Raw genomic sequence first — 23,833 nt, forward strand, 5'->3', positions numbered from 1 at the left:
TACTCCCTGGAAAATGCGTACAGGATTGCAACCTAAGTCCCACTGAAGGCGGTGGGATTTCCCCAGAGACACAAAGATGGGGTTAGGTTGAGACCGAGGAGGGGGCCGTGAGCAGGACTTTGTTTTTCGAAACTTAGACGGATCTGGTCTGCTGGAGCGGTGGGTCGGTGCTGTAAAATGGAGCCCTCGCCCGCGCAAGCTCTTGGGTTTACTCGCGAGTCGAGTGGCGACAGAGCCGCGCGCGAAATGGACTCGGACCTGAAGCCAGCTCGGGGAGCGTCTGGGGGGGGGGCTGGAGGCCCCTGCCCCGTTCAGGGTCGCCGTTTGGGGGTCAGAAAGCGAAGTGGCGAAAGCGCCGCGCGCAGCGTCTCCGCCTGGCGCCTGCTGGAGCTCCGGCCGGCCCGCTGCGCGCCAGGCAGCGACCGAGGGAGCGGCGTTGCCGCCGGTTCTTTGCCTCCCTCCTTAACAAGGAGTGTGCAGTCCGCACCCTCGAGAGCAAGTCCCTTTCGGGCCCACGCGGCTTGCTTCCGAGGAGACCTGCCGGAGGAGCGAGTCGCACTCCGCTCCTCCCCTCCCGAAGAAACCTAGGCTGCAGTGATTGGAGCTCCCCAAGATCTTTCCCGAGAGACCCCCCCCCGCCGAATCGGGCCCTCTAGCATCAGTGGAGGCCTCGCCCACTTCGGGAGCAAGAACCCTGGAAGACGGAGGTTTACTCATGAGCAAGTCAATGTAGCAGCTGCTCTTCGGGCGGAGAGGCGCAGGGCGGGCAGACGCCAAACGACTTTGGCCCGTCAGCGTCGCTCTAACGGAGACACACGAACTTTCCCAAAGGCCTAAGTACTTTTATATAGAGTGACACCTCGGAACATGCGTGTGCACCGATGAACACGCGTGTCAACGTGTCGCTGGGGCAGCAGCAAACTCCAGAGTAAAACAAGCAGGTATGCAAGCGGCTGGTCAGCTGCCCTGGAGGCTCCTTTTGGTCTTGCCTCTCTTGGGAATGCAGAACTATTTATCAGTCTAAAACCCGCACACGCGCCCCCCTCGTGGGTCTTGCACTCAAGATGCAGCATTTGCGGCATGCAGCCAGCTGGCAGCCCAATCCTAGCCATGCCTACTCAGAAGTCAGGCCCATTTGAGTCGATGGGGCTTACTCCCAGGAAAGTGTGGATAGGATTGGACTGTCCGTCTACAATCCGATCTGCACTTTCCTGGGAGTAAACCCCACTTACTATAATGGGACTTAATTCTGAGCAGACATGCATAGGATTGGGCTCTAAGACAGCACTACACGCGCATTCCCCTAAAAATGCGGGCACGCGCTGTTGTCCATTCTTTAACCTCTTGAGCGTCACTTTCCTCCGGCGAAAGCAAGTCCTTGTGCGGACGGGGAAGACTCCAGGCCGATCATTTCCACACACTCCTTTCCCAAACCTCGTCAATTCCTAGAACTCAAACTTCCTCACAGCTGTGGAGGCGGCCAGTCTGGCCATCCGGTTCTTCTTAAACTCGCTACACCTCATGAAAACGTACAGTACTATTTTGTGCATGTCTACTCGCAAGTAAGTCCCATTGGGTTCAAACTCCCCAGGAAGAGTGTCTAGGATTGCAATCTTACTGTGCATATTTACTCCCCAGTAAGACCCACTGGCAGCCCAGTCCTATCCACACTTTCCTGGGACTAAACCCCATTGACGCTAATGGAACTTACTTCGGAGTAGACACTCATGGGATTGGGTTGTGCGTTCCTTCTCCTGAGTAGACTGAACACCCCCCCTCCCAGGTCTTTAAGTAGAATTTGCTCGTTTTTCCCACTGCCCACTGGGGGGGGGGGCACGCTCTGAGAAGAGGGGAAGAGAGACGGAGGTTCCCCTCCGCTGAGCTCTCCAGCTGCCGACTTCCCCACGAAGGTCCCGGTTCTGAACTTCCTTGGGCCCGCACCCCACACCGTTTTGGTTCTGGAGGGGGGGGTGCTGAGGAAGAGGGCAGCTTCTCCCCCTCTCCAAATGGACGGCGAAAGGTGACAATAAACACTCAGCGGCAGAGGGTCTTTCCTGCGGGGGGGCCGAGAGGGGGGGCGGAACAGCGCCCGAGCGGGAGGCTCCTGAATAGCCGCCGAGGGCCAGGCGGAGCGAGCCGTTTAGAGATGAAAGCGCTGGCGGAATAAAGGCGCCTTCATCTGCGCGGCCTGAGCGCGGCGCCGATTGGGGTCTCGCATTCTCCGAAATGCCTCCGAGCTCCGAGGCCGCCAGCAGGCGCTCCATTCACGCGCCCGCTTCCATTACGCGCTAATCAGTCTGAACGCTGCTCCGAGCCCAGCGGAGGAGCGAGAGCGGCGCCGCGCAGCCTTTTCTTCCGCGGCGCGGGGGCGGGCGCCGGTGAAGGCTCCGCGCGGCTCCCTGCGACGAGGCCGGCCCAGGCCCCCCTTCCCTCCCCTCCCCTCCGCCCTTAGCCGAGGGGCTCCTGCCCACCAGCCTCCGCCATGGATCCGGCGCAGCTAGCGCGTAAGCCCAAGCCTATGCATGTCTACTCGGAAGTAAGCCCCATTGCGACCAATGGGGTTTACTCCCAGGTAAGTGTGGATAGGACTGCAGCCCTGCGCGCCGCCCAGGCGGGGGAGAATGCGCCGGAAGTAGGGCCGTGTGGCGGGTGCCCAGCAAAGTGTGGCTCGAAGGGGCCTCTCCGCCTGGAAAGAAGAAGGCCCACTGATCTCAGCAGGACTTGCTCCCGGGAAGCCGTGCCGGGTGGGTCGGGCCCTCACCGAGCTTCCTGGCAGCAAGCCTGCCTGCGGAGGCCCGAGGGATTGGTCTGCACAGACTTGCCTGGGAGCGAGGCCCCCGGATCCGGGAAACCGGCGTAGGACTGTCCACTTCGGAGGGTCTTCCTGGCTGCCTCAAGCACTCGCGCAGGCAGCCCTGAGCTCCGCCAGCAGGTTTCCCGGGCGGTCTGCGGGACCGGAGCGTCTGCGGAGTGAGACACGTTCTTGCACCCCAAAAGCAACGGGGCTGCGCTGTGCTCAAGTACAGCCCGCTCGTATCCACGCTTTCCTGGGAGTAAGCCCCTTTGACTCTAATGGGACTTACTTCTGAGTGGACATGCATAGGATTGGGCTGATAGTCAACGCGCTCAGGTCCCGCAGTCCGTCCGACGCAGAGACAAGCAGGCCGAAAGAGGAATCCTGGGTCGCCTGAACGTCTGCTCTGGCAGGAGTCGCTTTCTTTCTTTCTTTCTTTCTTTCTTTCTTTCTTTCTTTCTTTCTTTCTTTCTTTCTTTCTTTGTGTTTGTTTAATGTCCATTTCGCTGAAAGCTATCGCAGCCCTAAGGAGAGGCTTACTGGAGAGTAAGCCCGCGTAGAACACAATGAGTTTTGCTACAGAGACAGTGAACCTGGTTGCAAGCACAGGCAAACTTCCCTGGTAAATTCGACAGCCTGCAAGAGGGAAACCTGGCAGGGAAATCCTCTGTTTACGCGGAAGTAAGGCCCCTTTCGTTCAATAGGCTTTCCTAAGAAATACGGAGGCGTAAGACTGCAGTTGTAAAGAGTGGGGGCGGGATAGCGAAAGGGGTGAGACAAACACTCTCGAGAACGTTTTACAAGTTGAGCAGAGTCATTAGGAGCTCTAATTGGGGCGATTAAAACTTTGGCAGGCCAGAAGGAAAGATTTATGGATTGTGGGAAGGGATTTTTCCGCTCCTCGTTTTAACCGGATGCGAACGCTGCCGGAGAGGATCCGTCCGGAGGGTCGATCCGCGGCCGCCTCGGAACAAACGAGTTCTCTCCCTTCCTCGAAACAGAAGGTCCCCCTCCTCCTTCTCCTTCTCCTTCCCGTCTAGTTGGCTTTCCTGAATTTATGCGCGGATCAGATCCGCAGAGAGATTCTCAGGCAAAGGAAGGAGGCCCGCCAGGCGCAGGAGAGCTTACTTCCGAGTAAGCAGGGGTCAGAACGCGAACCGCGCAGGCCCGAGAAGCTTCAGGACTCGAAGCGAGCTCCCTCCGAGTCAGCGCGACTCGACTTCCCAGCAAACTCAGTCGGGATCGGAGCCCCGGCAGACGCAGCTGGCTTAGGAATGATCGAAGGGGCGCGCTTACCCGCGGAGAGGCCCTTGTTGCACGCCGCTTCCTCGCGAGTAAATGCGCACATAGGCGCATTTACTGGCGAGGAACTGGCGCCTGTACCGTGTATTTGGTTTGGTGGAACTATTGAACACGGGGCGGGGATTTACTTCCGAGGAACCCGCCTCACCGCGCCAGCCTCTGACAGCCCGATCTGCCCGCGAAGGGCTTCCAAGGCACGCGCTCGCCCGGGCTGCCCTCCCGCTCCCCGTTCGCCTCCTCCTCCGGCCCCGTCCCCAAGCCCGGGTGGAGACGCAGCTTTGCCGAGCCCCCCAGCAGAGCCCGCCGAGCGAGGAGGAGCCCGAGGGGGACGCGCCGACTTGGACCTGCCTCCGCCGCCGGACGAAAGCCCTCGCTCGAGGGGGAAGCGGGAGCCTCTCCCGGGCGGCAGGGGAGTCGGGGCCCGGCGGGGCGAGGCTGGGCGCGGGCGGTGGCCGCCGCGCAGACCGAGCGCAGCCCGATCCCCGGCAGGCAGAGCGCTCGGCCTGCCGCCGCTTCCCTCCGCCAGTGCGGCAAAACTCTCCCTCAGCGGGCCGGGAGCGCCGGAGGGAGTCTCGCCGCTTCCTCGCTCCTCCTGCGGCCCTTTTTGTTCCTCCGCCTTTCTGTCGGGGCTGGAGTGGGGCTTTTCTCTGCCCTTCTCTTTTCCTCCCCACATTTTTAAGGGGGGGGGGAGGCTGAAAGGGAGGGGAGCGACTCCGCTTCGCCTCCCTTTTCAAGGAGGAGGGATCCGCTGGCTTTTGTGGCCGGTCCGCGGGCTCCTTGGCAGCTTCAATAGGCTTGGAGAGCTTTTGTAACTGAAGTTCATCTCCAAGGTGAACGGCGAAAGAAAGGAGAGGACCGGAGAAGGACCGGGGACCAGTCAGTCAGTGCACGTTCCATTCACGCTTCTGGGGCGCCAGGCGAGTCTCGAGAAGACCCCGGTGCAGGAATGAAAAATCCCGCACGATTCCCGACAGAGATGACACAATATATTCAATAAAGGCACTCAAGGCAGGATTCAGCCACAAGAAATGATCAGAACCCGTTTTGCAAAGTGCAGTTCCTTCCACGAACTCGTGTCTGATTGTGGGGGGCGGATTTTTAAAGGAGGACAAAAGTTCACTGGGGGGGGGAGTCAGAACGCACCCCCTCTCGAAGGCGTATTTTATGATTTCAGTTTCCCTCCAAAGGGATTGGAAAACAAGCCAAACATGTCCTGGTACTATTTACTTACTGAAAAGTAGACCCTATTGGTTTAAGCGGAACACGACCCCAGGCGCGTTTCCTCGGAAATCATGTCCCACTAAATCCAATGGGCCCAAGTCGGTGCGTACTGAAGCGCTGCCATACAGAAAAGGGCGCACTTGCTCGGAAGTAAGTCTCACTGCAAGTCCCAGGGGCCTTACTCCCCGGTCAAAGTGAGTAACGCGTGAATCCCTAATTGCAAAGCAAGTGCTCATGGATTGGAGGATATTCCGTTAAGAGACAACACAACATTTTGGGTATTTTCTTACCGCTGTTTATAAAGACGACACATAAAGCAAATTTCATCAGCACAAAAGATTTTTCCACAAATCCTTCTCCACATCTCTGACCCCAGTCCTCTTTTTCGACACCTTCAAATGTTCCGCGCACCAGCGTCAACATGACTATTCATCACAACTCCCCCATCAAAGAAGTCAACAAAAGACAACAGTTAAAATATACAGGGAGGGGGGAGAAGCACATGAAATGACCTTCGTGGCCACTTTTCTATTCTGCTACTGGGTACCAAGATTCTCCTTCCGCACCCCCTCCAAGAAATACACTAACAAAACTCAAACGCCATTGCTTTTGTTTCTTAATTTTGTGTGTGTGTGTGTGGGGGGGGGGGGGTCGATAAATTATTTCACATTCCTTAAACTTTTGGGGATGCTATTAAGAACACAGCAACAATATCCCTGCTTTCCTCTGGGGTTCCCCCTCCCCCAGGAAAAAGGAACAAGAGTTATTTTGGGGGAGGGTTATTTTTGCAGTATCACAAGTGCACCTTGTGCAAGAGAACAACAGAAAAACTTAGCAACGTATTTTAAGGACAAGGAGTTTAAATGCATGTAGTGTAAATAGTTTAAATACTATATATAGTATTAAATACAGAGTAGGGAAGCATATAAAAGAGTTTAAATACAGAGTAGGTGCAATTTTCCTAGCCCTTTTTTTGCTTCTCTCCCCCACCCCCCCATATTTCAGAATGGTACGGATAATTGAAACTGATGTCGCCCATCAGTCAACTGTCCATGAGGTTTCAGGGGACCAAAACCGTTTAGAAAACAGCAGAGGACAGAGAGAAAGTGATCTGTTTAACAAATTCATTTTGAAACCTGCCTCCCTCCTCCTTTCGCTTCAAGTCCATTAAAAACAAACCCAGACAAGCTGATCCAGAGTGACTCTGGTTTTCACGTCCACGCTTCCGCGTTCACCTTTCAACTGGGGTTTCAATGTCATCCAACTCACCCCAAAAATCAAACCATCAGTGTTAGACAGGTAAGAAATTAGCACTTCCAGCCCTCCCCGCTCCACTCATCTACCAGGCCTCTAATTTTATTAACACCCAATGCCCGAGATTTGTCTTCAAAGATCAATCAAGCTTTGAAAAGAGAGAGAGAGAGAGAGAGAGAGAGAGAGAGAGAGAGAGATTTCCCTCTGGGGGGCAATTTGTGTCTCCTGCAATTTTATTTTCAAGGTTGGGGCTGTGTGAAAAATGAAAGTGAGACCGGAGGTCCATTCTCCACCTCCCCTCCTCCTCCACCAACTTAAGGACTTAAAAAAAAAAGATCCGATAACACAGTATTTCTTGGAGTTGGTTTCGGATTTGCTAGGAAATTATTTCATATTTACACAGGATTCAGCTCTACTCTGTCCAGCACTCCTTAGTGAGTGCATTTTGGATGGACACAATCCCATGCGTGTCTACTCAGTAGCTAGTCCAATTAATTTCAGTTGGACTTACTCTCAGGTTCGTGCGTCTAGGATTGTAGCCCTAAACTTACGGAAGTTTTCCTGTCAGGCCAATCAGAAATCTTATATCACATTTTATCAGAATGAAATAAAAAACAACAATTATTTCCGGTCCTGGAAAAGTTCAGGAGCTTTTGACTGAGCCTTCCTGCAGGCTGAACACACTTTTAAAGCACTCATCAATGACTGAAAATAAAACCACATTGACAGGTTCACATTGACAGTATTTCAGAAGGTTCACAACCTCAAAGAAACAACAGATTCCTATCTTTTGTCATAGATCATCAGTGCTCAGTCCCCCCTCCCCCCACAACTGAAGAAATGCCCTCCGCAATGCCAAAAGTTTGCAGTTTTGGATATTAGTTCATTCTGCTAAAAAACGAATCCCTGATTTTAAATGCAGGACCACTTTTCAGATTGAAACATATGGGAAGTTGACATGGATCTGGACAAAGTCTTTTGTTTGCAGCCAGAGGACAACCTGATTCAGTGATGATGGGATTCTGACTTCTTCAGGAGCACAGAAAAAGGTGCAGAATTAACTAATAGCTGCAGAATTGAGAGCCCAAACCAGTACATGTCTACTCAGAAGTAAGTTCCATTATAGTCCATGGGGCTTACTCCTAGGTAAGTGTGGATAGGCCTGTAACCTTAGAGATGATGAGTCAAGTGTCCAGTTCCTATGACTTCTAAGAGTATTTGAAAGTTTGTGGTTCATGGTTGCTCAGATCTTAAAATCTTGGGTGACTGAGTAACATTTCAGACCCTTCGGCATTGTTGACTTTCCCCTTGCAACACAGGATAACTCTGCCAATGTGTCTATGCAGGCCACAAAATATATTTTGGTTTGGGGGGGGCACAAAACTCTGACACTACAGCCTCTGAATGGAAAATCTTTGTGCTATTCTTAAGCTGTCTTGACAATATCAGACACTCTTCCCTAGTTATCTAACAGAGCAATCCAAAGCATATTTACTCAGAAGTAATTCTGCATTGATCTCAGTGGGACTTACTTCCTGTCTCAGGTAAGTGTGTTTTGGACTTAGTCTTATTCTTTAAAGTACCTCTGAGAGTCTTTCACGAGCATGACACAAAATCTGATAAGGACCAAGCTGTTCTGTTAAAGTATGGAGTAATTTTCTCAAGGACAATCTTGGAAACTAGCAAAGGAAGCCCCGCTCTTGTTTTAATTTTGCCCTTCTCAACATTTCCTTGCAAGATACGCCTCTCCTTCAAACCCCCTTTTCAGTCTGGAAGTTTAAAGCTAATCTTAAGGATGGACTTGGAACAGAGGCCTATTTCCTTCCCCACCTTGCCTCCATCTTCCTCCCTTGTGTTGAATTTTAATTCTGTAACATCTTTGGGGCAGACTTGTTCTGTACTCATCTCTATAAAGCAACATACATATTGCTAGTGTTTGTATCAGCGCCATAGCAGTCAACATGCAACAAGGAAAAGTAGGACAGAAGCCAACATGGGGGTCTGAAAGGAAGTGGGGAGAAAGAATCAGATCATTTCATCTCTCCCTACCTTTGTCGCCCAAAATTCCATCAATACTGTGCTTGGCTTTCTTCTCGTTGTCTTCCTCTTTTTTTTCACAATCCTCCTCTTCCTCTTTCTTCCCGAACTTAATTCGGAGCACCCGGCTAATCGAACTCACTAAACCTCAGACAGTCAAAGACAGAAGAAGAAAATATAAGCTGGTTTGGAAAAAAAAAGGGCAAGGGGAATGAGACACAACTAGGCCAAAGGCTCCTGCAAAAGAAGTGTATTTTGTGCCTCATGAACATACAACAAACATAGTAATCTTTTGAGTTACACAGAACTATTTGTCATGTTTGGCCTGAAGAATTCAGTGCAAGCACAGAAAGCCCACTGGCTATATATCACACACTATTTTCCCCTCACCAGTGAAAGAACACAATGTGTCCCTTGAAATCTCTCTCTCTCTCTGGTCACCCATGTTGTGTGTTTATGGTGTGTTTGAGAGAGAGAGAGAGAGAGAGAGAGAGAGAGAGAGAGAGAGAGAGAGAGAATGATTTGGGGTAAAGCCCCACTGAAATCCAGGGGACCTAAAACCTTCAACATGTATGCTTGACCTTCATTGTTTTCAGTGGGGCTGCTACTCAGCTAACTTTCTACAGATTGCAGCTCTCCTGCAAACAGGAAGACACATAAAATGTACACTTTGTGACCTGATCCTAAATCCATATACTTCTCATTGCTTTGAAAGGAAACCTACTTCCAAGCAAAGGGGTTTAGGCTGGTGACCGTATTTAAGGTCACAGTATAGACTTCCTTATTCTAAGAAATGAGCTTCATTTTCAACTCTCCTGGCATCTGGTCAGCTCCTTAAAATACATACTACACAGCACCCAGAACTTAAAGTCAGACACAATGCAGGAAAGTTTAACCTAGAATTCTCCAGGCGATGAAGGGAAGGGGAATGAGGTGGTGGAGCCCTACAGTGGGGTCAAGTCTGGACTGCTGTCACATGTAGGGCTGCCCTTGAAGACCATTTGGAAATGTCAGTTGATGGGTGTAGGGATGTGGTGCACATATCATACTGGCTTCACCAACAGTATGTTTCTGGGTGCAGCTCAATATGCTGGTTATGACTTGAACAGTTTGGGTGCAGAAGACTGCCCTTTCATAAGTCTTTCATACAGGCTGTATGAAACTGCCTGCCCCTTGAGGTCAAAAGAGGACCTTCTGGGGTCTCCCACTGCAGGCAGAAGGGCAGCTGGTGGTGACATGCAAGAGGGCCTTCTCCAGGGTGGCACCCAGTCTGTGAAACTCCTTGTCTCAGCATGTAGCCTTCCTGGATTTGTTATGTTAAATGGATACTGCTTCTGTGGGAAGTTTTGATTGTTTCTGCTTGTAAGAGTGAATGATGCCATTTCAGATGACATGGAAGAAAATAGTGGTTTTGAATGCTTTGCCATATTAACAAAACACATTAAGGAACACTGTTCCTATCAATAGAAAAATAGTTAATGGGGAGAAGAGGTAGAACCAGGCTGCATCTCTGTCTTTTTTTTTTTTTTTAAGTTTAAAGGAAACATTCACAAATGGGCTCTTCCTCATTTACAGTCAAAGTGGTATAGTCCAGCCTCGTGGAATATTGCATTTGGTAGAGCCCTGAGGTAATAGAATCAATTGAATCATTGCTAGTGTTTTGTATGTGTGTTTGGAATAATGACAGACATAAAATAAACTCCCTATGAGAAGAAAGTTGGCCCAGTCCATCTCCCTGCTATACTATTTTTTTTCTTTTTGCAGGGATTTCCGCCCCCTCCCCCATAGAGCATACCTAAGTCTGAAAACACTTTGGGGGGGGGGAAGAGAGAGAAGAGAGATAACAGTGATTGAGGTTTTGTGTGTTTTGTGCTTAACAGAGACTCAGTGCTTGTGTCTGCTGAAGAATTCTGCAACACTCAAAATCTTGCAGCCTTTTGTAAATCTTCAGCCTTAGTACACTGAATGCCATCTGCTGTTGGGGAAAATATTTGAGGTTGTCAGCTTTTGGGTGGGGGTGCAGGTAAAGCTTTTTTCCCAAGAAGAGAGATAAAATGATGGTGAAAAAGATGAGTATCACTTAAATTGCAGGGGGCAGCCCTTTTCCTTTTGCACCCACCGTAGCTGTTCTTAGAAAGCTCGTGGAGCTAAAGCTAGGAGCAGCTGGGGAGGAGATTGTGAGCCCCCTCTGTCTTTTCTCCCATAATCTGTAGGCTAGAGGAAAGCTTTGCTTATTGATTAAATTCTCTGTAGCCACTGAATTAATAGATTTACACATGTAAATTCCATTGGGACATAGACCATGGGATGCCTACAAGTTTACTTAGAAGTAAGCCCCATTGTATTTACTGCAATTTACTCCCAGAAAGAGTGCACCACTTTGGCTTCCCTTCTGCTCTGTCCTTGAAATCCAAAGGGGCTGCATTCGAATGAGTCTCCAGTTTGGACAAAAGTCCTTTCTGTGTGGCTCAGCTCATAAACTGTGCTACTTTGCAGAAGGCTTTGCTTTCCTTTCCTTCTGCCCACCTCCTTATTGAAAGGGTCATTATTAAATTTGTGATCTGCAAACGAAGGGGGAAATATCTCTACAGATCCCAGTCTGGCACAGGGCTGAGATCTAGCGGGACTACAGCAGGAACAATCTCCTTTCAATACCTACATGCGCCAGGCTCCTGTTAAGTAAGAACAGAGCCAGCAGGAAAAGGGGCAGCCGGCTCAGACCCACTGCTCACACACACACAGCAGAGAAGGGCCAGTACCACCCAACACAAAATGTTCCTGCCTGTCAATATGAGACGTGCTCTAGGCTAACCATGCTGGCCCTATGGAGCCTCCATGTTCAGGGGCAACCTCCCTCTAATTCCTAGGGTACCATAGTGGGAGGGGGCTGTTGTCTGCATGCCCTGGGTTAGGCTTCCGTTTCTGGACTCCATTATCCTCTTTGGCCTCATCCAAGAAGTCTCTAATTCTATGTTATTTTCCTTGATGCATTAGCTTTCTATCTGCAGGGCCACCCTCCCTTTCCAAGGCTTCCAGCTATGAGAAAGTGGACAGTGGCTTCGAGAGCAAAGCTTTGGGTGGGGCTCGGGCTGTGCAGGCTTTGGAGAATCTCAGGGGCCTTCTTTGGGACGCGGGGAATGGCCATAAAGGGGGGGGGATTTTTCTGGTGTGTGTAGAAAGAGGATTTTTCCTTCTTCTTTCGCCTGGAGGGCGGTTTTTGGTGTCAAGCTGGCCCTTTTGTAGATAAACCCCTCACCAGATTGATTTCTATAGGGTCGTTCCTCCCCCCCACGCCCCACACTTTCCTCCTCCTCCAGCCTTCGCTGCTCCGTCTTGCCAAGCTGCCTTCTCACCTGAGGGGACGGTGCTTCGGTCGCAGTGGCCGTCTTTCAGCAGCCGGTCCCGGATCTCCCAGCTAAACATCCCCGGGTTTTCTCGCTTGTACTCTTCGATCTTTTTCTCCACGTCCGGAGTAGCAACCTGCTTTTGGGGTCAAGGCGTGATGGGGAGCAGGGCGGGAGGGGAGAAGCGACGGGAAGGGGGGAGAACAGAAATCCGCTTTTAAATTGAAGCCCCCCCCCCCCATTAAAACTTCATAAAGGTCGCAGACACTTTTGGCTTTGGAAGCCAGAATTCCAGGCTCCCTGTTCAGTGAAGTGTCCCAGGTTTTAATGGGGGGCTCCCCCCCCCCAACACATTCAGAGAAGTCATATTACAGGTGAGGGCTGCAGTCCTCAGGGAAGCGAAACTGTTTTACTTCCTTTTAGGATTCACTAAGTGATCCTCACAGGGAAGTAAATCCTACTTTAGGGTTTCCTTCTCAGTAAGGAACGGGTGGAGAGTATCTGCGGGTCCTTTCTCGGGAGTAAGCCTCACTAGCCACAGTCCTCACCCCCGCCCACACACCTAGAGGGATGATGTCTATCCCAGCCATGCTTACCGAATGGTCGGTCCCATTGGTTTGAGTAGGCTTACCCAACAAAGGTAGCGGGGGTGTCTTCTAGGGAGAGAAGCCCCCCCCCCCCGTGGCGACCCCTTGGCTTTCCACTCACTCACCCTGGGTTTGCTGCCTCCGATGGCTCCGGGGCGGATGGAGCCGGTCTCTTGGTATCTGCAGAGGATCTTGGAAACGCAGCCGTGGGAAACCCGGAGCTGCCTGGAGATGACGCAGGGCCGGATCCCGTGGTGGGCCATTTCCACGATCTTGTGGCGGATGTGGTTGGGCAGGGGTCGCCCGTTGATGAAGACGCCCCCGAGCTGGTTGACCCGGCCTTGGCCCAGCGGAGTGGACACTGCGGGGTAAAGAAACGGAGGCTAAGAGCAGGAGAAACAGACCCGCGCGCCCCCCAGAGTTCCACGCGCGAATCCAGTGGAGCTCCAGGCAAGACCCACTCCAGCCCCTTCCACGGCCTTCTGCCCACTCCCTGCAGCCAGGCCTGGCTCTCCGGCCGGTGGGCGTCTCGGCACTGGGTGGAGCGCCCGAATTCAAGGTGCTGGGTCACTTTGCGGGGCGCACTCGTCTCAGCCCGCCTGGTTTCAACCCGATGCGCTTGAGCACCCCACCCCCCGCCCTGTCCGCCATACGGCCCCAGGACGAAACGGAGCCGAGGGCGAAACCCCCTGGAAATCAGTGGGGCTCGTTTCGGAGTAACGCCCGCCTCAAAGCAGTGGGGCTCACTGCGGAGTGAAGGGGAAGGGGGCCCCAAGATGTGCCGCTTTCGGCGTTACCAGGAAGGAAGGCAGAAACGGGACAGCTGCCTCAGAAGCGCCCCCCCCCTCCGGTCCAGTCAGTTCTGAGGACCGATTCAGGGAGACCAGCCCCCTCCGCCCATGGGCCTAACCCACGAGCCTGGGAGGGCTACTGCTTCCTCCGCGCCAGACTTCGGAAATGGTTTGCCTCAAGATCTACAGGGGGCGGGAGGAATCCTGCGTTTTATAGGACTCTTGGCTTAACGGGCTTGCGGACCGCTGCTGCCTGCCCCCCACCCCAGCGTCAAATTAAACAGGGATGCGCTCCGTGAATAGACGGTCCACGCGAGTCACCCGTCTAGTTAGAAATCGTTTCACGTTGATTATCGGTCAGGATGGGATCCCCCCTCCAAAGAACCGGCCTTTCTAGCTGGAAATTTTTCCAGCCACTCTTAAAGCTCTTTACCAGGGAGTAAGTACTGTGGAAGTGGGGGTGAGGAGCGCCACGGCATCTTGGCCACGTTCTTGGAAGGCCCTTCCACGCGCTCCACTGTCCGTCCTCGTTTGCGCGTTCAGCTTTCCGCGACCCCACCAGACCCGGGGATCTTTCCCCTCCGTTGTAAAACAACCTGGAGTGCGTACCGGGACTCAGCCCCTTTGGACCCCGTGGGGCGGGCTTCCCAGAGAAGAAACCAGGATCGGACTGTCTGGCTAGCTTGAGCCTAGGCAGGTTTCCTCGGGAGTAAGCTGCGTTTCGAGTTGCAACGGGCCTCGCTCCCAAGCACAAAAGCACGCAGGGTTGCCAGGGACTCCAGCCAGGCTTCCTCCGTTTCAAGAGTGGCGTCGCATCTTCAGTCGCACTTCCAGAACCTACCTACCTACCTACCTACCTTCCTTCCTTCCCACGGATCGATGTAAGGCCCCCTCGGAGCCTTGGCGGAACGGCAGCGGTCTTACCCCATTCGCCTTCTCCTCCCCCTAACCCCAATATATGCTGAATCAATGCTTCCCTCGGCGCCTTTCCAGCTGCGCGCCCGGCGCTGACATCTGTTTGCGTTTTCTCCGCAGCTGTCTTGATCGCGATCTCTCCAGGTTTTGCGGTCCTTTCAAAAAAACCTCTTTTCGTAAACTGCCTGATTAGACCCTGACTGCGAACCCTCCTCACTTTCTTCCCGAACCGAGGCGCCCTCCAAGCCCACAAACACACACATTTCTAAATGCTTTCTGGGGACTTCACACCCCCAGCAAAAGAAATAGTTGCGCGGGCCTGTTGAGCCGGATTGCCAGCGCCTCCCGGAGCGCCCACCGCATCGAAACGAAATTCTGAAGGCAAGGGCTGGAGATCAGCTGTTTTTAGGGGCGATCCAAGTGAGAGTCTCCCCGGTTTCCTGGAAGACTTGGGGTGAGGGAGTCAGAGGCTCTGCGCGCCCTTCTGATCTCCGTTTCTCTTTGGAGCGTGGCTGGTTTGGAGGGTTAATTAAAGAAAGAAATCAGCTGCACAATAGACGGGGAAATAGAAACGAAGAGACGGGGGGGCTCTCCCCTCCTCTCCCTCCTCCTCCTCCTGCTGAGCAGAGCCGAAAAGTAGTTTCCCGGTGCGGTTTACTCAAGAATCACGCGCGGTTAATTCGGAGTCGGCCGCTGCACACCTCATTAGCGCGGAGAGCCCTCGAGTGGGCCATTCGCATTCAAGAGGCGCTGGAGCGTCGGCGGCGCCGCCTGGTCATTATTCCCAGGCATGTCGTGCAAATATTTTGGTAATCCCTTGATCCCCTCCCCGGCAGCCGGCGAAGAGACCCTTCAGGCAAATCCCCGCGGCGTGTGTGTTTGCGCGCCCCGCGTGGGTGCGGCCCCCTCCCCGCTCTGCAGCGCGGCCACTTGAGCACGGCTCGGGCCGGGCCAGCTTTGCTTTAATAAATGCAGAGGACGGACCTCGCGTGCGCTCCTTCGGGCTTCGGCCTCCGCGGGCGCGGGGGGGGGGGGGCGCGCAGAACCGAAGTGTGTGTGCAAGAGAAAGAGAGCTTTACTCGGGAGGAGGCAGAGCGGGGAGGGGAGTAGCCCAAGGCCCCCCACCGTTTCTTGCAGGGCAGCACACAAATGACTGGGAGGGACGGGCGGCCCAGGAGCCTCGCGGCCAAACAGCTGCCCCCCGCCCCGCGAAGGCGTCCTAAGTGATTCGGAAGGCACTTCGCCTTCGCTCCCCGCCAGGTGCCTCCGATGCAGCCGGGCTCAGGCTGCAGTGCTGGCCGCGCGTTCCCGGAGTAAGCTCCGACTGCCCTGGGACTTACTTCCGAGTAGACAGGGCGAGGATCGGGCTCTGAGGCCGCGGCGCTGGAGTCCCTGCCCGGCTGAGAGCGAAGGGGAGGGCCCGGTCCGGGGGCGAGAGCGGGAGGGAGGGGAACCGCAGCCCGAGAGGGGAGAGCCGGACCTGCCGGCCGAAACTTGCCGCTGGCGCCCCGGGGCCGGGAGGGCGAGGGCGGGGGAGGGGCCTGGGCCGGCCGGCGGCGCTTACCTTCCAGGGGGAATCCGGTGCGGGGGTAGTTCTGCCCGGGCGCGGGGCGCATCATCCTGGGGACGGCCCCGGGCAGCGCGGCCATGCTCCGGTCGGGCGGGCGGGCGGCGGCGGAGGAAGGGCGTCCAGCTGGCGGGCGGGGGTCTCGCTCCGCCCCGAAGGAGCTGCGAGTCCGCGGGCGGCGGCTGCGGTGCGGGAGAGCCTTCGCCGCGCGCCCTGCCCTTTTATTCCGCGCGCCTCCGTGGGCGGGCGCGGGGGGCGCGAGCGGCGGGGAGCTGCGGGACTGGGGCGCAGGCGGCCCGCGGGAGCCGCTGATAGGCTGGACGCCGCGCGGGGCTTCGCTGCCTCCCCGACCCGCTTTTATGCGCGAGGGCAGGCCGGCAGCCTCCACTCCGAGGCCGGCGAGCCAATCGCGAAGGGCGCTCCAGACGCGAAGCCCCGGACCGGGAGGGCGCCTCTCTCCGAGGGGGCGGCGGAGGCGCCCAGGGCCCGCCCGCCGGGGAGAGAGAAGCGCCCCCTGTCCGTACCCAGGCCTGCCCCCGAGGTGGCCTGAGTTCTGTTTGCTTCGGGATACACGCGGTGGGAGGGGGCTGTGCGCCTGTCCCCTCCCCACGCCCCGCCCCGCCCCTCCCACCTGGTCTCCCCCCAGGAGCGGCAAAAAAATCCTTCGTGGAAAGACAATGGAGCACTTTGCAGACCCCAAAGCACCACGGAAGGTGGGGAGCTCCAGCGAAAGGTCTCGGCAAGTGCTCCAACCCCGGGGCCAGATCTCGACTCGTCCTTAAGCCCCACTCCAGGGGCCCAGCTCCTCCCGGCCCCCTCTCCCACTGAATGCTTCCACAGTGCAGTGCTGGGGGTGGGGTATCCAGTTGCTGTCTCGCAAAGGGAGCGGGGGTTTCTTAGCCCAGTCCACACAGTAGTCGTTGGCAACCTTCAGTCTCGAAAGACTGGCACCGCGCTCTGAACGGTGAGGGAACTGAGGGGGCGAACGTCCTCCCCCAGACAAGCTGAGCAGGGCCTGCAAATCGTCCAGGGAAGAGAGTCTGCATCGAACAGCCCAGTTCAAGGCAGGTCTACTCGGAAATAATTCCCTTTAGAGTCAATGGGACTTACTCCCAAGCCAGTGCGCCCAGGGCTTCCGGGACTGTAGAGGAACTGTGCTGGACGTCCCGGCTTCATCCCCGCGTGTTTCCCCCTCGCCCCTTCTACGCCCGCGCCTGTCAGGCTGCCCGGGGGCTCCCTCCCTATAGTCCCTCGTACCCCCTCGCCAAAGGCGTTCAGTGGTGGCTTCTGTCCACCCGGGCAACGCCATGGCTCTTGGGAAAGGGGTGGGGAGCGGGCTGCACTGTTCCTTTCCTCCAAAGAGCGGAGGATTTATACCCGTGCACGCAGCCCTGCGTTACCTCCGAGTAAGACCGCAGTTAAGAGCAGGATTCCCCCTCCCTGGGGCCGTTTCCTTGCCCCGAACCGAGAGGAGGGCGGGGGTCGCGCGCTGCTTTCCTCCAGACCCACGCGCTCTCCCTGTGCGGGCGTCTCCCCCCTTGGAGCAACCGCCGCGTGTCGGGGTTTCGAGGCCGCCGGTTGGTCCGGGATGCAGGCGCTGCTGCCCGCGGAAGGCACCTGCGGGGGGAGGCGCGTGGGAAGCTGCGCCCCTTTCCGCCCGCCTAGCGGTGTCGGTTGGCCACCAGGAGACGGACTCTGCGGCGGGCCTCGTGGCGCGGAGTTCCGCCGACCTCCGTTGGGTTTCTGAAGCCCCGCGCGGTGCACGTATCCTGGGCAGAGCCCGCGGGCCCTGCGGCCTCCGAAGCCCCTCCCGGCCCTGCTGCTCCCCTTCGGGAGACCCGAGCGAGGGCTCCGCGCCTCCGGCAGAGGGCGAAGCACCCTCGTCATTCTGTGGGGGGGGGGGGGAGACAATCGGAGGTCGCCCTGGGCCCGCTCCGCCTTCTCCTCCCGGCAAACGGAGGGCCCCCTCCCGTGTCCTGCTCCCCTCCTCCTCTTCCTCTTCACCCTCTGGGTGCCTCTTGGTTCCTGCGCTGGGCGCCCTTCTGTGCAGCAGGCCCCGGGTCGCCCCCCCCCCCGCCTTGGGACGCGTGTTCATTGACGGCCCGGGAGGAGGGAGCGGGGCCGACTGACTCGCAAGCGCTGCCGCTGGAGAGGCAGGCGGGACGCGCCCCCCACGCGTGCCTGCGCCCTTCCCCCTCCCGCCTCTCCGCGTGGACCTTCGTCCGGCCCTGGCGAGGGAGCTGGCGCCTTCCTCGCGAGTGGTGGGCGCCTCCGGGGACGGCTGGAGGGCCCGGCCCGGCCCGACTCCCACCGTTTCCGGGGCCTCCCTTGGCCTCCACCTGCGTTCGCATGGCAGGCAGAAAGAAGCCGTGGACGTGGTGTGGGAGAAGGCCCACTCGGGAAGGGCGGGCGGGCGGGCGGGCGGGGACCTTCGCTTGTGCCGCTCCGGAGGGACATTTCCAGCCTGCCCAGGGTCACTTCTGGGACTTCCTTTGGACCCCAGGCAGGGCTGCAGCCAGAGGGGGCCGGGCGGGCACTGCAGTTTGCCCACCCCCACATTTCTGGGGAAAACAAATCGGTGGGGTGAAGGAGTTCTTGGGGGTGGGGTGGGGGGCGTGTCATGGCTTTCAAGGCCAGTCCTGCGACCCGCGTCACAGAGATGCGCTTTCCTTTGGCAGGGATGTCAGCCTGCGGGTTACTCTGGTGTGCAAAGAAGGACGAGTGGCGCGTTCTTTCCGCGCATACAAATACATTTTACATCGCATACTGAGATGCATTTGTTCCAGGGGGGAACCAAGGGGGGCCAATGGGTGCATGCCCCCCCCAACTGTTGCACCTGCCAGGGTGGGCAGAAGCCCCAAGCACGGCCAGGAGCCCAGGTCGACCTGCCCAGCAACCCTCAACTCCGGAGGCCAAAGTTCAGCCAGGAGCCCCGTCTGCCAGCCTGGTTGACCCGGTTCTGGAGTTAAGGTAGTGCTCTTGCCCCTCCCCCCAAAAGTAAAGGTTGGATTCGCCCCTGATTTGTTCTGTGCAAATGATCGTTACATTGTTTTCATGATGCTTTGCATTGCTGTGGATCATTCAGACCCCCTCCCCCGAATATTTCCACTTGGGGGGATTTGGGTCTTTGCTGTTTCTCCGCGTGTTCTTTCTTTTGCACCCCAGTATAGATGCCACCGTAACTGCCCATCCTTTAACGACAGTCGCCCGCACCTCTAGAATGCTGGCTACGGGTGGTCTCAAGATGGGCGATTGGTCCCCCCCCCAGACCGCCGTCCAGCCTCGAACAGGCGCCCTCCCCGCTGTAGCAAGGGGGCCGCACGGAAGCCTGGTGGGGCGCCCCTGCGAGGCCGTTTTAACGACTGCTTAATCCCCCCCCTTTACTTGGAAATCGGAGAGGGGGTGAAAACCAGAGCCGGGCGCGACCCACTTAGAAACGAACCCCCGCCCCCCACGGTTACCAGAAGGAAAATGGGGAGGGGCGTTGGGGAGGGGCTGGGGTTGCTAGGCGTGTGCTGAGGATCTCCTCTACAATATATTCCCCCCCCCCCACACACACACCCCCAACAATTAAGACGCGTGGAAGGGATGAAATGGCAATTTCACTTCTAGAGCTGACCAGAAAGGAGGGGGTGAGAAATAAAGAGATGGGGGAGCGCCCAAGCGGAGACTTAAGAAACGAAGGAACTGGGCGGGGGGGGCCTTTCCTCGCTGCATTTTTCACAACCCGTTTGCTCAAGTAAACAATATTGTATGTTTCAAATGTATTTTCTGCTATTTTTCTTCTTCACGTTTATTGTGAACTGCCTGGAGATCTTCGAGGCAGGAGAGAAAGGGATTCACAGCGCAATCTTGTGCATGTCTACTCAGAAGGAAGTCCCATTGTGTTCATTGTATCACCCCTATAGCCACAGCCCCATGCAAATTATACAACAACCAGAAGACTGTCCTCTTCTCTTGCTGCTTATCCCTACCTACTTCATTTCATGATTTGGCTCATTTCATCCACACTCTTTGACTGCCTCACAATAGTTAAAGGTATTGAAAAAAAAAAAAAAATCAAAACAAAAACTATCCAAAATCAATATAAACGTGGTCCTGTGCTGGCGCACATTTACTCGGAAATAAGTCCCACTGTGTTCAGTAGGATTTATTCTATCTTAGCCTTAATAGTTCTGCACTGTCTCTGAAGTAGCCCTTGGGGAAGGGCTAGCTCAGTGGTTCCCAAACTTTTAGCACTGGGGTCCACTTTTTAACTGTTGGGACTCACCTAGCTTTACAAGACTAAAAAAGATTTTACAAGATTAAAAAAAAGTTTCACTTTTTTCCCAGTCACTAAAGCCTCTGTTTTTATCCTTTTTACTATTGGGGGACACACCATCTTCTGGAGAGTCTGTTGAGTTCCAAGTTTATTGGATTTGGACCATTCTGGTGGCCTTGTGTTACCCTTTGCCTGGCCTTAGGCATGGTTGTCTACTCACAAGTAAATGCACACTTGTGACTCAGTTTCACTTTCCATAGGGTCCAATACATTTTCCTTGTCAGCTATCAGTATGTAAGTTTTGTGACCCACTAAAAATTGGGTCATGACCCACTGGTGGGTCCCGATTCACCATTTGGGGACTGCTGACCTAGACATGAATAGCTCCCCCTAGGCAATTTTTCTCAAGTTGCCTCTTCTCAGCTAATGTCTTTGCAAACATTAAAAGGGCAGCCCTTATGAGCTCCAACTGATGGTATCACCCATCCTGCGGTGGCAGAAGTCCCAGAACCCTGTCCCTCAGTGTCATCGCCCCCTCCCACAGATAATTTGCCTGATGCAGTCTTTCACCCACACTTGGTGCTCAAGGAGGTCAACATAAAACTATTCCCATGCCACCCTTCACATTCTCCTCTCTCCCTGAGTTCTCAGTCTACAAATAGATATCAGAAGTGCCCCTGCTGGCACATTGTAGTCTCTTATGTTGATGGCTGGTATCAAGGCTGACAATACGGAGTAAAACAGGCACTGATTGGGCAGGTAACAAAGCTTGGAGGAAGGTGGCCACCAAGCCAGCCAAAGCAAGGATGAAAAGCACAGTTCGGACTGGGGTTGAACCACCTGCTTAGTGGCAAAGACTGAGAGCGCAACCCTAGATCTCAGGCAGAATCCGTAGTAAATCTCATGTTGTGTTCAGTGGGGTTTGCTCATAGGAAAGTGTGAATAGGATTGTGGTCTCAGAGCCCAAGTCTATGCATGTCTACTCAGAAGTAAGTCCCATCATAGTGAATGGTGCTTACTCCAGGGATATGCGAATATGATAGCAGCCAGAGTATACTAATAACCAGTGGTAATCCTGCAAGTTCACTCCGTGTCGCACTTCAGTGCCACTACTGGCCAGAGGGTGGTATTGCATTTCCAGAAATCTGGCAGACCCCCTGTTGCCAATACATCTCTCTGGCCAGTGGTGCTGCTGAAATACAATGCAGAGAGCAGCAGCGGCATATCACGATCATTTGGCATCGGGGCTCATCAATCGTCATGACATGAAATGAATAAAAACAGTGGCCAGAGAAGAAGTGCAGGCAGTGAACATTTTCTTTTCTTGAATGTTTTGTGTATGCGCATGTGTGTGTCTACACACTAACTTTGCACATTTATATATTGGTATATAACTTTGCATAGATAATCATACCAATAAAAATTGAAAAAAATAAGTTTTCTTCTTTAAAAAGAAGTTTAAACATTTTGGGGTGGCCTCTCAGACAGCCCCGCAGCCTGGCACCAGGGGCCAAGAGCCCCCAGCCACCCTCTTCATCTGCCACTGGACAGCAGATGCAAGTGATCTTGATAGTGCAGAGTTAGGCACTAGGGTTCGCGTCGCCCGGTGTGGGAGACCAGCGCGTCACCCCCATGCAGTGGGCGGGGCAGCACTCCAGGTGGTGAGCGTGGTAATCTACCATCGCACCGCCCCCTCTGGATTTTTGGCTGTACCTTTTGATAGAATAAAGATATTTCAACGCAGTTTGTTTCATTGCATTCTGCATGAAATTACACATTGATTGATATATAACATGATGGTATTATTTTTACAAACTGTGATTTTAATGATTTTGGTCACTAGTGGTGTCACCCCCCTCAGGGTGTCCACTTACTAACACCTTATTGGAGCAGTTCTCAAACTTTTAGCACTGGGACCCACTTTTTAGAATGACAATCTTTTTAGAATGACAGGACCCATCATAAAGCAAATAAAAATAAATAATATAAATAATAAAATTAAGGTAAAACAAATAACTAAATAAGGAGAAGCCAGCCCTGTTCCACCAAGTCAATTTTCTCTGCAGCCTGCCTGCAGTAACCCCCCCCAAAAAGAATCAGTAAGATTTTCACCCCTACCCAGTAACCAGTTCAATTTAAGTTCTTATATTTCAAGCATATCACTATCAGGACCCACCTGGCTTTACAAGTCTGAGAGCCCAATCCTATGCCTGTCTACTCAGAAGTAAGTCCCATTATAGTCAGTGGAGCTTACTCCCAGGAAAGTATGGATAGGATTACAGCCTAAAATAGAAAAAGATTCACCTTACCCTGTCAAGCCTCTGTTTCATTCTTTTTATGGGGGGGGGGGGGGCTGCCTTCTGGAGCATTTGTTGAGCTCCAGTTACATCAGATCAGGACCATTCTGGTGGCCTCACATTCCCTTTTGCCTGACCTGCCCAGGAGCCAAGGCATGTTTGCTTACTCGCTAGTAAACGCGAACATGTGGCTTAGTTTTGCTTTCCATAGGGCTCAGTACATTCACCAGCTTGGAGGGAGGGACCTCCTTCTCAGGTGTTTGTGGGGGCTACATTAATTGGATCAGGACCATTCTGGTGTTGGATTCATCTCAGCCTGCCCTTTCCAATGGACTAAGGCAAGTTCGCCTACTCACTCGTAAACATGCGATATGGCTCAGTTACACTTTCCATTGGGCTCCATGCATTTTTTGTTTTCCTTTTTTTGCCAATAATTTTTGATAGAAAGGAGATATTTCCCTCTGGTTATCTGCATTGCGTTCTGCTGGAAATTCCACATCGAACAGTATATAACATGATGGGGTTACTCCTAACCACTACGATTTTAGCGCGTCGCCCCCCTAGTGTGCGTCACCCCCCTCTTGCGTGTCACCCGGTGTGACCCGCACCCCCTATCGATGCCACTGTGTGCAAGTGATCGTAAGTATCTAGCAACATTCTTCTGGCAAGCTGTTTTTTCCTGCCACTTCTGTTGGTATCTGTGGAGACTCTTAACTGCAAAGAAAAGCAGAGAGTTATATCAACCATCTCGTTCTGTTTCTTTACAGTGGCGAGAAGAGGCTGAGGCAGGCTACCTTCTGAAGCTCAATACAGCCAGGCCTCCATGTGGCACTGAGGGCGAATCAGCTGCCCATTTGTCTAGGTGAATTAAAGACACAATCCCGTTTTCCCAGAGGGATCTCTTGGTCCACATTTATGCATTTCATAGTCTTACACTTGTCGAATAGGCTGCCTTTATGGTTATATAATAACTTTTCACCCTATTTGAATATCAAGGTTTTATTTCCTCCTTTGGATTCCAGTCTTCTACCTGAAACTCAATTTTTTTTTTTGCCATTAATTCTTTCATCATAGAAGTGAAATTCATTTAATTCTCTATCGGGGTGGTTAAGTGAGATCAAAAAAGTCCCTTTGCAAAGGAGATTCCTCCTCCTTCTTCTTCTGAGTACTCTCTCTCATTATGGCTTTTCACTCACCTGTGTCATGAAAAGACCCCCCCCCCCATAAAAAAACCTTGCTTTTGTTCTTGCAATCTACACCTCCTCTTTCTTCCGCTCTCTCATCTTTTATAAATACCAGAAAGATGTATAATAGGATTTTAGTCCTTTGGCGACCCTGGAGATTGTTTCCCCACAAGAACTTATGGGGCAGAAGTTCAGTTGGTGTAAAATGTACAGGAGTTTAGCAGGTCTCCGACACAGTGGTCTCCTTGGACACTGGTGGTTAGATGCTGCACATTCAGT

The 23,833-nt window shown here is 53.8% G+C and overlaps 1 protein-coding gene across 2 annotated transcripts in view; it reads right to left on the reverse strand.

The window, feature by feature from the left end:
* Positions 1-15,894, reverse strand: part of PAX7 (paired box 7) — a 119,976-nt gene extending 104,082 nt beyond the window's left edge. Inside the window, exons 1-4 of one of the 2 annotated variants that reach the window (XM_066636957.1) lie at positions 15,810-15,894; positions 12,665-12,900; positions 11,962-12,091; positions 8,621-8,749 (exon numbers count right to left, since the gene is read on the reverse strand). In XM_066636957.1, the coding sequence (XP_066493054.1) occupies positions 8,621-8,749; positions 11,962-12,091; positions 12,665-12,900; positions 15,810-15,894 (580 nt within the window). Of the gene's footprint in view, positions 1-8,620; positions 8,756-11,961; positions 12,092-12,664; positions 12,901-15,809 lie in introns of both variants that reach the window. The other variant, XM_066636956.1, reaches the window with a different exon arrangement.
* Between the last annotated feature and the right edge of the window lie 7,939 nt (positions 15,895-23,833).

Source organism: Tiliqua scincoides, chromosome 9 (assembly GCF_035046505.1).
Source record: "Tiliqua scincoides isolate rTilSci1 chromosome 9, rTilSci1.hap2, whole genome shotgun sequence".
NCBI classification, from domain to species: domain Eukaryota; kingdom Metazoa; phylum Chordata; class Lepidosauria; order Squamata; family Scincidae; genus Tiliqua; species Tiliqua scincoides.